Genomic DNA, 16,608 nt, shown 5'->3' with positions numbered 1-16,608 from the left:
CGGGCCTGAACCTTAAATTGTCTCCACTTTTGCTTAAATAGTTGGGTCTTAGCTCTCTTGACATTTGAGTGCCAGACCCCTCGATGGCAGATTGTGCATCCTCTTTGGCTGTGCATTGGCCTCGCTCAGTATGTTGTGATGCGGCAAGAGGCAGGCAGCCATGTGTAGAGATACAGGCGCTTTACTCTTCCAGACAGCTGCTGGAATGAGTGCGCATTTACCAGCCAGTCATCTGTGCCCAAATCATCCCCCCCACCCACCCACCCACCACCGCCACCACAACCACCCACCATCCAGGATTAATGACTGTCTCTCCTCATTTGCACCCAATCATGAGCGGGATGCTGAGGCAATTGAAAATGTTTACTCCAATCGCCAAAGCTCTCCATGTTGCACAAAGTGGCCCGTTTTCACTTTGATGGGATTGCTAATCACGGCTATGTTATTTATGTGTGTTTTGAATTGGAGATGAGCCGACGCTAAGAAGGACGCTGGAACGTCACCAACCTTGCTCGGGGGCTGCGGAGGATTTATTTACAGTTACTTTCTCTGTGACCAGCAGATTGGGAGCGGCGAGTAACCTTGCCTTGCACTGCCAGGAATCATCTGCAGTTTCATCTAGGAATGAAACAAACCATTTTGCTTCTCACAAAACTTCAAACGCAGCTTGACGCTTTTGCTTCGTGTTTCTGGGACGGAGACTATATCATCAATATTTCAGTGGCGGGTCGTACATTTGATCCCTTAGGCTTTCAGTGGGGACTTAATCCAACTCTTTATACTGCCACTATCAATGTATCACTCTCACCATTATTGCAATTATATAAGCCATTTGTACAAAAAAACAACAACAACAACAATATGACGGCACATAACTGTGCCACATTTGGAGCAGGACAGAATCAATATTTATCCTATAACATGACAAAAAACATTACAAAAACGTTATAAAACACCAGATGCTGACCAGAGATAAGACCTAGAGTAAGTGCAACTTTATTCTTTATTAAAATCCCCATTAGCTTCCACAAAGTGGTCGCGAGTCTTCCTGGGGTCCTCAAATCAATACAACAAAGACATGCATTGATTAAAATGACTTTATAGAATTAAATGTAAAAACACAAACCAAACTACACTGGTACCTCTACTTACAAATTAATTGGTTCTGGAAGAAATTTCTTAAGTAGAACATTTTGTAAGTAGAGACGTGTTTTCTATGTAAATGCCCTAATCCGTTCCAAGCCCCCCAATATTCAGACATAAATGTTTAATAATGCATAAAAATGCATGAAAACGTGTTACAAATGCATGTTACAATTAAATTATTGCGCAATAAATTACAGTTGTGCATAATGTAAAAAAACTAAGAATAGAATAAGGAATAAAAATGATGCTCGTTTACCTTTTAATTGCTGTCCTCATCGCGTTTTGCCCTCTTTGGTTCATGTTCTCTCTCAGAAGTGTTTTTTGCCTGGCGTTTTGTAAACAACTGATTTAATAACGTGACGACTGTCGATACATTACAGTCATATTTTTTGGCGAGATCAAACAAGCGCACCCCCCTTTCATACTTTCCTATTATCTCTTGCTTGTTTGTATGGACAAAACAAAGATTTTCTCCTTTTTATCTTTTCCTTGTTTCTAATTCACGTAAAACTAAGTAGAGGTACCACTGTACAGTCAACAACTACTGTAAAAATAAATCAAGCAAACAATCATACAAAAAAAAGAATCACAAAATGATTAAAAATTACAAGTGCTAAGATTAGTAATAAAAACAATGACATTACATTCAGCCGAATGATATGGAACTGATTGCCTTGTGTTTTAATAACTTTTTCAAAGATATTTGCTGCTGGCGTTTCTAACATTAGGTGGGATTATATTCCAAACCGAGGAAGCTCTATAATGGACAGTTCTCATGACATGTTTTTTTCGTGTGTGTGGTTTAGGCACTGTCAAGTGACCTATGCTCACTAGTCGAGTGTAATGTCATGGCGAAAATCAAAGGCTAGGTTCACACCGCAGGCAAATACGACCCAGATCGGATTTTTTTTGCCCATATGCGACCTGTATCTGATTTTTTTATGACAGTCTGAACGGCTCAATTCCGATTTTTTCAAATGCGACCTGGGTCGCTTTCGTATGTGGTCCTAGATTGGATACATATCAGATCTTTTCCAATGCGTTCGCGGTCTGAATGGCCAGGTCACATATATCCGCCATTGAAGTCATCCGGAGCCCAAAATGCGCTCCGTGCAGGCGGAGTTACAGTGCTGGCAGCAGGGGGATCGAATCTGCAAAGTTGTTTTGAGTAACACTATTGACTTTATATTTGACTTTAATTTAATCCCGCTTGAAACATGAAGCATAAAGTGGACATTTATGGCGATCGTAGTAATTCAGCCACGACTCAGATCGATTCATTTTTTTACGCACGGTTGTGACGTGACGTCATCGTTAGTGATGTCTCCATGAAATAAGATATTAAAGCGTCGCCTCGTGATCCTAACTAATCGCTTCACTGTATAAATGCCCCGACACGCTGGACCATATTTACTTCCGCAAACACTTCTTCTGCGCATGCGGGTCACTTTCGTGACGCACGTGTTCATACAGCAGGCAAGACCGAGGTCGCATTCAAAATGTAATAAGAACGCTTACACAAAAAAAATCAGATTTTTAAAAAAAAATCTGAATTGAGCATTAAGACCTGTTGTGTGAACATAGCCTAAGAATCTATTCATGAAAAAAAATTGGTATACCAGTCCATATTAAATTATACATAAAACATCAATAGACAATATTTGAATTTATGTCTCACTGTCAGCCATGATAATTACCTCACTTTTGTCCCGAATTGACAGGCCTGGCAGCAGAGTGGAATCAAACGGTCGGCTCATTGCATCACACAATTGGGCCGAAGAGCTCTTTTTTATTTATTTTATTTATTTATTTATTTTTATCTTCACACGGGAGGTTAATTTCTTATTGCGGGAGTTCACGCTGAATCATGTTAGTTTGCCTGTCTGTTTCCATTATCTATGCGGAGGCAAAAGAAATGCCCGGCCCCCTTTTATTTTTCCCTTTCATTATTCCTCTCCGCTTTGTAAATGTCACAAAGCAATAGAGGTTTGTGTGACGACTCGGGCATGTAAATGTGCTTTTGATGTTTGCGCCTGCGTCTGCAGCTGATAGCGTTGTGCCTCCACTGGTGTGAATCTGAGACTTTCTAATGTATTCCTGGCTTGGGTAAAAATAGCACAAGGTGACTTTAAATTCTCTCCCGAAAACAGCAAAGGAAGAACAAAAGGTGTTTTGTGTGCGTGCGAGAGGTGTGAGTTACGACGACAAGGTCTGGGGTCTGTCTTGGAACAGCGCTTGTGTACTCTCCGGAGCTCTTTTCCATGCCAAGTGATAGACGACAGCACACTGAGCACACATTGGTCACATGGACGCTCAGATGGAGGGCTCTGATAAAGCTTAGCCCATCAATGCCATCCAGCTCCATCCAGCTCCGCCTTCTCCTTTCATTCTAGTTTGAAGATGATATCGTGTCAATCGATATAGCGGAAGAAAATGCACTGTGATACATCATGACGTCTATGAAAGTGAAGGAAAAACACATTTCATGCATTAGGCAATATTTCATAGGATGAGCTGCCCAATTATTTCTTACACTAGATTACAATATAATATGCCTTTATTAGTTTCACAATGTCAGTTTTACAGCAAGCTGCACACAAAAATAATAAATGAGTCAAATAAAGTATAAAGTGTCCTCGTCAGAATCATTGAAATTTAGCAGGATAATGAAATTCGCAGGGCTTATTATAAATATTCATACACATACCAGTACAATGATAAGTCTCTTAAAATTATATTTCAATTTTTATTGTAATTTTTTTTCCGATGGTTGTATGTGAATTTGGCATGTCCCTCACACTGCTGTGTAAGGGCTGAACAATAAATTGAATTCAAATTGACATCACGATGGAGTCGAATGCAATTTTCAAATAGAAAAATACAAAAACAAACATCTGCTTCATTTTGGTTGGTCGGTAGGATTTATGTATATTCCATCCATTATCTATACCGCTTATCCTCACAAGGGTCACGGGCGTGCTGGAGCCGATCCCAGCTGTCATTGGGCAGTAGGCAGGGTGCACCCTGAACTGGTTGCTTATTTCATTTTAAAAAACAAATAACCTATATCCTTCTGTAGTGACAATGCAAACTTTACAACGTTCCAAGGATTGTGAGCATACTGCACTTACAATAATTAGGGGTGTCAAATAAGCTTCCATCCATCCATTATCTTCCGCTTATCCGAGGTCGGGTCGCAGCAGCTTCAGCAGGAAAGCCCAGACTTCCCTCTCCCCAGCAACATCTTCCAGCTCTTCCGGAGGGATCCCAAGGCGTTCCCAGGCAAACTGGGAGACATAGTCTCTCCAGCGTGTTCTGGGTCGTCCTCGGGGTCTCCTGCCGGTGGGACATGCCCAGAACACCTCACCAGGGAGGTGTCCAGGAGGCATCCTAATCAGATGCCCGAGACACCTCAACTGGCTCCTCTCAACGCGGAGGAGCAGCGGCTCGACTCCCGGGTCCCTCCCGGATGGCCGAACTTCTCACCCTATCCCTAATGCTACGTTCACACCAAACGCGGATGATGCGTTTCTGCCGGCACGTTTGTATTGGAGTCAATGTAGTCCGCGCGGGCGGGCGCGGTTGCGCGCCGGGCGGTGCGAATGATGCGTTTGGAGCGGTGGGACGCGGAGCGAAGCACCGAAATTCCGTCCATTCACCCTATTCGTCGCGTATCAATCAAGTCAACTTTTCTCGCCAGCCAATCAGCATCGGGGATACTGCGGCAGCCAATCAGCATCGGGCACACTGCGGCAGCCAATCAGCATCGGGCATACTGCGTCACACACAGCCAAATGACGTCCTGTTCACTCGGCGGCTTTTTTTTTTTTTTTTGACAGTTCTTGAACTTTACCAAGACAGCAATATTGTTAGCATTAGCATAGTGTGTCGGCCATTTGATTATGATGTTGAAAAATGCTGTCGTAGTCTACTACCAAGCGAAGCCCCTCCCCACTCCGCTGTGAGCGAATGAGCGGCTGCCGCATTTCAAGTTTCAAATTTCCCACGGTCAAATGCGAGCAAATCCAGCAACTTGAAACGCTCCATCCGCGTTTGGTGTCAACGTAGCATTAGGTAGAGCCCGAACACCCTGCGAAGGAAACCCATTTCGGCCGCTTGACCCACAGCTCATGACCATAGGTGCGAGTGGGAACCAAGATCGACCGGTAAATTCAGAGCTTCGTCTTTCGGATGAGCTCCTTCTTCACCACAACAGACCGATACAGAGTCCGCATCACAGCAAACACTCCACGGATCCGCTTGTCGATCTCCCGTCGCATCCTACCCTCACTCGCGAACAAGACCCCACGATACTTGAACTCCTCCACTTGAGGCAGAATCCCATCCCCGACCTGGAGAGGGCACTCCACCCTTTTCCGACTGAGGACCATGGTCTCAGATTTGGAGGTTTTTTCTCCCTACCGACCCACAACATCCCGATTTGAGGTCAGCAGCACCCATCTCCACTATAAACAGTGGTAATGGTGCACTGCTTTCCTCTCCTGAGACGCCGGATGGTGGACCAGAATATCCTAGAAGCCATCCAGAAGTCATTTTCCATGGCCTCCCCGAACTCCTCCCACACCCGAATTTTTGCCTCAGCAACCGCCAGAGCTGCATTCTGCTTGGCCAGCCGTTACCTGTCAGCTGCCTCCGGAGTCCTGTAGGCCAAAACGGCCCGATAGGACTCCTTCTTCAGCTGGACAGTATCCCTTACCGCTGGTGTCCACCAGCGGGTTCGGGGATTGCCGCCACGACAGGCACCGACCACCTTGCGGCCACAGCTCCGATCGACCGCCTCAACAATGGAGGCACGAAACATGGTCCACTCGGACTCGATGTCCCCCTTCCCCCGGGACGTGGTCAAAGTTCTGCCGGAGGTGGGAGTTGAAACTCCTTCTGACAGGGGATTTTGCCAGACGTTCCCAGCAAACCCTCACAATACGTTTGGGGTGCCACCATCTTCCCCCACCATCGGAGCCAACTCACCACCAGATGGTGATCAGTTGACAGCTCCGCCCCTCTCTTCACCTGAATGTCCAAAACATGCGGCCGCAAATCCGATGATACGTCTACAAAGTCGATCATCGAACTGCGGCCTAGGGTATCCTGGTGCCAAGTGCACATATGGACACCCTTATGTTTGAACATGGTGTTTGTTATGGACAATCCATGATAGGCACAGAAGTCCAGTAACCGAACACCGCTCGGGTTCAGATTGGGGGGGCCGTTCCTCCCAATCACACCTCTCCAGGTGTGAATTTTGGAACGTCCTCCGCAGGCTTACAACACCGTCACGTGTATATTCTGATGCATTTCATTGAGAGACCGAGAATTAAAAAATAAATAGAAAATTAATTATACGTTCTCCCGGCTTTAAGGGTAGAAAGACGCAACAGCGCTCCCGGCTTTAGTGGTAGAAACGCTGTCATGTGCTCCCGTCCTTAATGGGTTAAGTGCAGTCCATGTTTACATATCATTCTTTTGTAAAACATGAAAATTTAAATGATAAAGCCACAGATTTGTTTGCATTATTGCTGTAATCTGATTTACGACTTTCTGATTCAAGTTTATGCCACGCATTTTTGGTAGAATTTTGTGAAGTTGTAGTAGTGAACGCTTAAAAGATTGCAAGTCAAAGTGTTCAGTAAGTTAACTCTAATTGAAGTTCATGAATAAACTGTCTTTTATATCAAATAGTTAATTTGACTTTATTTTAGTGCATGCCTAACCTAAGACCAAAACATTTATGTGTAATAAATATAACATTATTTACTGTAATACAGAATAATTCTTTGCTCGTGTTTGCTAAAAAAAAAAACATACATGGGAACAGAACAAAAATAATCATATATTAAAATATCGCAGTAACTACTCTGCTAACTACAGTGTGGTTAATAAGTGTTTAACGATACAAAATCCAATGTTTTTTGTTATGTTTTTGCTCTCCACAACGTGGTGAGCAAACCACAACAGGTTTTTGGATAGAGTGTGTCATTCTATCTATTTTCATAATCGTATTGAACATTTTGCATGTGTCCCTGAAATTGCTGTCCACTCTGTCATTACACTATTTTCAGTGACACTACTCTGAACGAGTAGATAGTTGCAGAATAAAATGTTGCTTTTTGCATCCTATGAAGTGCGTAGTTAGATGTTGCCAAGCTTCACATGTCCAGTTTGTCGTGGTGAAATATCAATTGCAATAAAAGCCTTTCAGAAATTCGCCATATATTTTTCAAACAATACATAGTCAGCTTGCTAAGTAAAGGTCCACCGTGTCATCGTTAAATGCTAACATCAGCCAGTCCACCCTGTCAGCAAGCTCACTTACAGTATTTTGCTGTTTGCATGTAACGTAAGCCTGTACATTGTCTGCTTGCAGTTCAACTTTTTTATCAGAACTTTTTTTCTGAAAGCCTTTGTACAGTTTAGAAAAAAACAGACTGTAAAAGATATAGTAACTGTGGATGGATGCATGGTCAAAACGAATGCATTTCTTTCCTCTGTCTCATGTTACATAATAGTAACGATATAGTTATAAAATATGTCAGAATACCGTAATATTTTCCACCCCTTCTAGTTCCTCTATACGTTTCTTTGTCTCCTAGCTACTGCTCTCCAGATTCCCTTCGTGGGCAGCCAAGCTTGCAGCCCATCTGGCGCTGACTCACGGGGGCCCGGCACTGGGATCTGGGGATGGGGACGGGTGGTGAAGGGTTGGGTGGGGGGAATCAATGGTGACAAACATGGCATTCTTATATTAAAAGGATTATACCGCGGCTGCACAATCCACATAAGGCCTGTTTATGTAGCGCCACATTGTTGCGTCGTGTTGACGAAAGAAGCACAAATATTTGTGCGGCAGTAAATGTCCAGACGGTAACGTGTGTGGGTGTGTGCGTGTGTGTGTGTGTGTGTGTGTTAAAGTGGAAGGTCAGAACCTGGCAACAGACAACGTTTCGGTGGTGGAGGGGGAGATGGCCACCATCAGCTGCAGGGTGAAGAACAACGACGACTCGGTCATTCAGCTGCTCAACCCCAACAGACAGACCATCTACTTCAAGGATGTCAGACGTAAGTCAGTGGAACACTATTTAGCAACAGGCTGTGGCGTAATATGCCGACCCCGTCTTTTCAATCCCCCGCACACGTTCAGCAATGAGCCGTATTTAAACAATTACACCATCTGCATGTTGTACCTACTGGGTGGGCAATTATGAAAAAAAATGATAATCACAATTATAGTTACTGATACTGAGATCACGATTAATACACATGATTATTCATTGATTTCTAAACTTAGTATGTATTCAACTACCAAAAGTGCCAAGTACCAAAATGCACCAAAATTTATAAATAGTCCGTACAAATGGCACTCAGCATAATTTTCAAGTCATCGACTGTTAGAGAATAATTTGAATGTTTTCAACCCATTAAGGACGGGAGCAAATAACTGCGTTTCTACCACTAGAGCGCTGTTGCGCCTTTCTACCTTTAAAGCTGGGAGAGCGAATAGGTCTGTGTCTCTTTTTTATCCAATTCTCCATCTCTTAGCCAATTTAATGCATCAGAATATACACGTGACGGTGTCGCAAGACCACGGAGGGTGTTGCAGAATGTTTTCGAGCCGTAGGCTAATGGCGGACGCCGTCGATCACCGGGAGCTCTGAAATAAGTAACGGCAGTGATATAGTGTGTAGACGACACCCTTGTGGACTTTGAACCAGTGGAACACGATATGATATGGTTTGTAGACAATGACGATATTGACGTCTTTGTAAGTTTCTGGGAAAACTTCAGGTTGTCAAGGGTAATTCCAAGGGCGACCTTAGGTTTTGGGGAGCTGTACCTAAAGCCAGGCACTTTAGGCCTTAATGAGTTAACTCATTCACTGCCATTAACAAACGTATTTGTCTTTCCAGAGTCCAGCCATTCAATCCCAGGAATTTATTTGTATTTTTGTCATTTTTTTTTTTCAAACATTAGGTTAAAAGTGGGTCTGAAAATGTCTGGCAGCGAATGAGTTAATGTGAATTTAGAAAGTTTGTTGGATTTGCAGCATTAGAAGGTTGTATTTGTTGACATCAAAAGCTATTTCAATCAAAAACGTATCAACAGGTCAAGTTGCATTTTAAATCAGAACCCCCCCCAAAAAAAAAAAAATCAATTACAGTTAGTTTTAAAGAGGAAGTCAACCCAAACATTATTTTCAAGAATATGTTTTATGCAGGCCCACTAGTTGTAATAGGACATTTTGATCAATGTTCTGTTTATGGAATATAGCAAAATTCACCCGTTTTTAGCCATCTCAGGGGGCGGCCATTTTGTCACTTCTGTCGACTGAAAATGACATTGAAGTTGCTCAGGGCTCAGGTAACGGCCAATCACAGCTCACCTGTTTTCTGAAGCTGAGCCATGATTGGTTGTTATCTGAGCCCTGAGCAACTGTGATGTCAGTTTCAGTCGACAGAATTGACAAAATGGCCGCCCGTTGAGACGGCAAAAGACGGATAGATTTTGCTGCTTAACTCATATTCCGCAAGCGTAATATTCATCAGAATGCCTTGTTTCAACTAGTGAGCCTGCATAGAACATATGCTTGAAAAAAATATGTTTGGCTTGACTTCAATTTTAATAAGCAAAATGGCATGATTTCTATTCATCTTTTTTTTTTTTTTTTTGCTTCATTTCAATGGGCTTTGTGTTGCTCATTCTGGTGTACGCGCCTTGGCCATGTGGGACCAGTAAAATTCAGACATAGAGACACAGGAATACACAACTGACTCAGTAAGATGCAGTTATATTAGTCCATTTTTTTCTTTTTACATGGGATATGCCTGCGAGTATTTTTTTATTGTATTTATATGTACAGTATGTTGTCTCACATGTGGTGCAACACATGTAGTGAGACAACATACTGTACATGTTCAAATATCTGTTGCCTCAAGGATTATAACACTTTAAGGTTTTTTGCATTGTAAATTAAGACAGTCTGTATAGGAGTGATTATTTTACATTGAAATGAAAATAAAATGACAGCACAACTACTGTATTGCCTTTCAATGATGGTGAAGATGAGCAGCACAGAGTCTCTCACTCTTAAGCGACTACTGGTTTATAAATCCTTTTAGTAGGTCGCGAGTCAGAGCCTCCTCCTTATTAATTTCTCAGGAAAGGTTATCACACATCTTGATGAAAAACTCAGCCATATTCCAACTCTATTTGGGGCATATATCCAGACATAATGGCTATGTAATGGTTTGAATGGTGGATTGGAATATTGTTGATTATTGAGGTCTGCCTTGAATTAAAGGGGATTTTTTAACAATACTGTAATGAATAGACTGACATTTTTTTTCTTTCTAAATTAGATTTTATAGTTATTATCATACAGTGGTACCTCTACTTACGAAATTAATTAGTTCTGGAAGAAATTTCTTAAGTAGAAAAATTTGTAAGTAGAGACCCGTTTTCCGTGTAAATGCTCTAATCCGTTCCAAGCCCCCCAATATTGAGACATAAATGTTTTATAAAGCATAAAAATGCATCAAAACATGTAACAAATACATGTTACAATTAGATTATTGCACAATAAATGAGAGTTGTGCATAATGTAAAGAAACAAAGAATGGAGTAAAGTAAAAATGATGGTCGTTTAGCTTTTAATTGCTGTCCTCATCGCTTTTTGCCCTCTTTGGTTCATGTTCTCTCTCAGAAGTGTTTTTTGCCTGGCGTTTTGTAAAGAACTGATTTAATAACGTGGTGACTGTCGATGCATTACGGTCATATTCTTTGGTGAGATCAACCAAACGTATCCCTTTTTCATACTTTTCTATTATCTCTTGCTTTGTTTGTATGGACAAAAAATACAAATTTTCGCCTTTTTTTCTTTTCCTCGTTTCTAATTCACGTAAAACTATCGGAAGACCTCATGGCCTGAGGGGCGAATGACGAGGACGCTGTATAGACATATCTATCACATATATATCTATCTACCTGTCTATCTACACACACAGACTCATAGGGTAGAGGTCCCCCTTAGCCAATGGAATGCCAGGAAGATGCTAGGTAATAGCCAATGGCAGAGCAGCTATGAGTATGTTGCGTTCAGGAAACTCTGGAGCTGCGAGTAGCAGCCCATACGGCGAGTAGCAGCCATACTTTTACCTTTCGCATCCTGAAATTTCTTTCGTAACAAGAGGCAATATTTTCCTGTTGAGGCGTTTTGTAACTTGAACATTTCGTATGAAAAGACGTTCGTAAGTAGAGGTACCACTGTAGTGGTTTTAAATGATATTTAATAAATGAATGGAAATGAAAAAAATTGTTGAAATAGCAATAAAAAAATAAATAGAAATACAAAATATAGTATAAAGTAATAAACACTAAATATTAATTAAAACATATAAAATCAATACATAAAATAAAACAGATAAAAACAAAATAACACTTCATGAAAACATTTAATCCATTAACTCTAACCACTTTGAAGATATGACAAAATAATTTGTTTGTAAAAAAAATATTTTTGGGCTGTGATGTTATATGTAAAAGGCATTGTCTAGTTAGTGTACTTTTAGGGATGATACTTTCTCAAGTGTGCATTTCTGTCCATGCCAACATCATATTAGTCATGCGACTAATTAGAGCGCACCTCGTAAGAAAGAAAAGAAAGAAACAAATTATTTTTTTGGACACCCATTACGTGAGCAGCTGGAAAGTTTCCGCTGCCGAGCCCGCCTTCTTTGCGTCGTATGCGTGCAAAACGTGATTTCCATCTGTCCTTGACGTTTGCCACTTTAGCACAAGTCATTAAGCTCAGGAAGCGGGCGAGATTAATATGAGATAATTCTCTGCTGGGACATAATGGGAATACTTTTGTGTCCTTGTCACTGTTCGATTTTACGATAATCTCTTAGATTAGGAGATTGAACGTTATGATTATGCATGAGCATATGGGCCTCTTCTACTTTTCACTTGTTTCCCCCCAGTTGCGCTTCTTTCATTCGTTTGTGTCTGGGATACGAGCCAGCTTTCAAGGTGATGAGAACATTTCCGTCGATACCTCAGCCCAGCTGTTAGTTTGCAAGTTTCGCTAGTAAAAGACCTTCGCTGTCTTGTACCGGTTTTCTAGTAGCATCGTGGGAGTTGGAGAGTAAATCTTCACAGCATGCCATAGATTCTGCATTTTTCCTACTTTGTCTTTTACGAAGAACCCAGCATAGTGAGATACAGTACAATATACGCCGCAACTTGTGTGCCCTTTCACACAGCAACACGGAAACTCGCGAGTGATTGAAGTGAAACTAAGGTTATTGACAAAATTTAAAAGACTACAATAGATAAATTCAGAGAAACAGCAAGAGCCAACAGACTGAGCAAGGGAAGAAAGTCCTAATTCAACAAGTTATATTCAAAAATACAACTTTATTCTCATGATATTACTAATTTTAGCTGAAAAAATATGTCTTTTGCTCAGAGAGGAATACAAATTCTCTTGAAACAAAAACAACCCTACTTCATGCGGGGATGTCAGATTCATGTGGTACGTCAAACTGGATGAGTGATTGGTGTATGAAGTTTGCTTTTTGGTTGCCAGTGCCATATTGTACTATATGTAGGTATGGATTGTTTCAGATAACATGACATAAAAACATATTGCAACATTTGTTTGCGCCTTACAACCCTTGAATAGTCGTGCTATTCCACCATACGCTCCTTTCAAATGATCACAGTGGCAATGTTAGCTGTCAAACATGGCGGCTGGAAACAGTAAAAATTAGCTGGTATTCAAGCGCGCCAGTGGCAGTGACGTACAGGGGCTGCACAGGAAGACAGACACACACATACACACAAGCGCCATCGTGATCGTGTCCCCACCACCACCGCTAAGGAGCGAATAAAGTCATTCATACTGCTGCAAGTAAATAAAAATTACTTTACAGGTTGAGGCTGGGACAGTCTTGTCGAGATGAAGCGTTTATTTGGCGAGATCTATGCGAAATGACATGCAATTTGGCAGAGCTGACATCTGTGATGGGAAAAATGAGGGTTTATCCGAGGGTCTCTGTAGATGTAGGCGACACTGTGATTTATGCACTGCGGCGCGCTACTGGAGGCGACTGACTTTGAAAAAGGTGCATTTTAAATGGCTGAAAACCTATTCACGATCTTGTTTCAAATCTCTCTGTGTGACCCCAGAGTAAGTCAGTTACATGCTAAGTTGTGATTGACACACAACTGAAAAATAAGTTAGAAGCTTTTTTTTTCACATGTACAGAGAACAAAATTAGCACAGAGGTAGGTGGATTGATGAACACATAGCCTGATTGATGGACAGACAGAGCAAACAATTGTTGCGTTAAAATAAGTGGTTCTAGTAGCGATCCCTTTGTGACACCATCCCAGTTTCGCTCATGTTTTTGGGGAATATTTTTGGAAAACTCTAGATTGGAATATCTACATCAATACTGAATGTATCAAATTGTTTAATTTATGTCCTACAGACAAATCAACATATAGGAGAGTGTGTGAATGGGGATTTGCGTCTCGACGAGGGTCTGTAACGCGCTCCATGATTTTTCGTTTTACCTTGCTTAGAGGATATCGTTTAACTGAAGGCTAACTTTTTTGTCATGTGGCGCACGGTGGTAGTGTTCCTTTTGACCCAGAATGCAAACAGTAGAGTCCTCGTTCAACGAGTCAATGAGCCCGCTAGGTAATAAATACATGAATATGCTTTTCCCCAAATGTTTCACCTTTATTAATTGTCCGTTTTGGTCAGAGGTGGGTAATCCAGGTCCAGAAAGTAAAAACCCTGCAACAGTTTGGCTTTAGCCACAGGTGCTTCTACTCAACCGGCAGGTAAACGAGCTCAGTTGATTAGAAGCACCTGTGGCTAAAGCCGAACTGTGGCAGGGTTTTTACTTTCTGGACCTGGGATAAACACCTCTGGTTTTGGTTGTTTGGGTCATGATAGAACTGTTCCCCCTGCCCCGTAATCAAAATGACTACAATCTCGCCATCTTAAGTTAGCCTCTGTGAAACAGGTCATAGCCTGCTAGCCAACAAACATGAGAGATAAACAGAAATATGCCGCTCCACAATTGTTTATATTTTATTTGTATATTTTCCTGTTTAAGTCGCAGGATCAAAAGTCCTTACCCTAACCAAGGGGTCAGCAACCCGCGACTCCAGAGCCACATGCGCCTCTTTCATCCTTATGTTGCGGCTCTGCTTGTCTTTGGAAAATGAATTAGGTGTCCGATTGAAGTGTATGTTATTTGTCCCAAAAATGTGCATCATGTCTTCTCTTCGTAAGTCAAAGTTTGGAACTTCTTTCTTCAGACCTTGTGCAATTTTTGTGATCAGCATTCGCCTTCTTCACAGACTTTTGACAGCACTTGACAACGTGTCAGCAGGCAGCCGTGCTCGGAAAGCCCAGCGACACCAGAACTGCACAATATCAGAACAAAGTATTTTATTTGTGTTTGTTTGTTTGTTTGTTTGTTTAATTGTAGTTGTAACTTGTAAGATAATTGTGACCTCGAAATATTAAAATAATCATATAGTCACTGTCGGCAGAAAATCTTGCAAGTCCATATATAGTCAAATAATTTTTTTTAATCAAAAATCAATTCTAATTGTCCATCCCTACTTCGTCTGTAATTTTTGTATGCGATTCTAGGCGATTTAAAGTAATGAAAATGGCAAATAAAAAGCACAATTTCACAGCCGGAGGTGTGTGCGACACACTCTGTCTGCTGATTGCGGCCTTTTTTTTTTTTTTTTTTTAAGACAATGAGTGAAAATAGTGTGTTTCGCTGGATTATGTTGGCTTGTTTAATATGGATCGATGAGATGCCTTGTTGCAAAAAGACCTCCCCCACATGTGTATCGTGATGTAAGTCTCCATTTCATTTTAATATGCACTTTATAGATGGATCGTTGTTTAATTTACTGCATCACTCATGGCTTTAAACCTGAAAGAAGGCATTTTGTGAAGGCATTGTAGCCAAAATTAAGATGTATTGCATTACATTCTATTGGGCAGGTGAGTTTTCTGGTGTGACATTTCAAAGGCTGGGGGCACGGTGGGGGCTTCACAAGAGCGCGGACTTTGAAGTACTCGGATGTCGCTGGCTTGGTTTTTGTGCTCTTTTAATTAATTTAAGTGTCAAATTACAGATTGACTGTATTGGGTAGGGAGTATCATGTGAACGTGAGCGTGCAATAGCAATATAAGGTATTATAAAACTTGAACGAAGCAATGCCTGGGAACTCAAACAACATGGCATTTTTTGGGAGGTAAATGTCAAAAGTGTTTGCGACTCCCACTGTTTTTCTTTTCCCCCGGAAAGCGGGTTGAAGTGGCTCTTTAAAGGTTGCTGACCTATGCCCTAACCCAATCCAGGAAATGAATGTTTGCGAGTTAACAAACATCACTTTTATTATTATTATTATTATTGTCATGATGGAACTGTTCCACCCTTGTCCCACAATCGAAAATCTTAAACCTCAACCTCTTTCAACCAAAAAGTAGACTACTAGCTCACAGACAGACAGCCAAATATCGCACTCCATAATTTTGAGAATTTTTTTTTTGAGAATTTGATCTTTTTTGTATTTTCTTTACTATGGAATGCTTTACACCTGCTTTACAAAGAAATATATGTGTGTGTGTGTGTGTATATATATATATATATATATATATATATATATATATATATATATATATATATATATATATATATATATATATAGTCGGGTTCCGCCATTTTACATCATCCTGTGTGTACCAGGAAGTAGCCTATAAACATACCAACAATAACCAAAACACTTTAACCGTAAAGTTTTTTTTTTTTTTTAACATTTATGTATAAAAGCAAGAATCCTCAAATCCATTTTAATAACTGAATAATTTATATTATATTATATTTAGGCAAAATATCATATAAAAAGCATTTCCAACTTAGTCACTCATAGGATAAGCTAATTAAGCTAGTTTAACACTTGGAAATTGACTGAACTTTAAATTAGAATGTTTTTTTAAGAACAGTTTCCATTTTGAAAATTATCTATCTGTACTTACTGCTAATGTGTTAATGCTATGATACTGTCTTACACCTTATGTGTGAGATTATTCCACGTTCTCATGCAACCTGATTGCAGGAACATCATTTTTTTTAAGTGCACTCATAAGTACCTTACATCTCCCGTTGTTGGTGTTGTTTAATCTCCACTAGGCGTCTCAGGAGTGTGAGGATTTCGCTCCCTGACAGGTGTTGTGACTCTCCAAGTACACAAGCGCCATTGTTCCCCTCTGAGTCCTCCACAGCTCTCAAATTATATCGGGGGAGGGGATGGGATTTCATGCTGATGCTGCCCCGAGACCTTGAATAATGATCGTGATAATAACTGCTCAGCCTGACGGGAATACCAAAAACGTCCCCTGCGCTT

At 41.0% G+C, this 16,608-nt stretch overlaps 1 protein-coding gene across 3 annotated transcripts in view; it reads left to right on the top strand.

Moving 5' to 3' along the window:
- The window catches only part of cadm1b (cell adhesion molecule 1b), a 250,988-nt gene that overhangs the window by 165,765 nt on the left and 68,615 nt on the right, over window positions 1-16,608 (top strand). For all 3 annotated transcript variants that reach the window (XM_086034994.1, XM_086034995.1, XM_086034993.1), the window contains one exon: window positions 8,077-8,223. In XM_086034994.1, coding sequence (XP_085891120.1) covers window positions 8,077-8,223 — 147 coding nt within the window. The remainder of the gene's footprint in view (window positions 1-8,076; window positions 8,224-16,608) is intronic.

The sequence above is a fragment of the Filicampus tigris genome, chromosome 7 (genome assembly GCF_054856515.1).
Source record: "Filicampus tigris isolate MCC_2025a chromosome 7, RoL_Ftig_1.0, whole genome shotgun sequence".
NCBI lineage: Eukaryota > Metazoa > Chordata > Actinopteri > Syngnathiformes > Syngnathidae > Filicampus > Filicampus tigris.
Note: the sequence above shows the minus strand (reverse complement) of the source record. Positions and strands in the feature narration are given on the sequence as shown.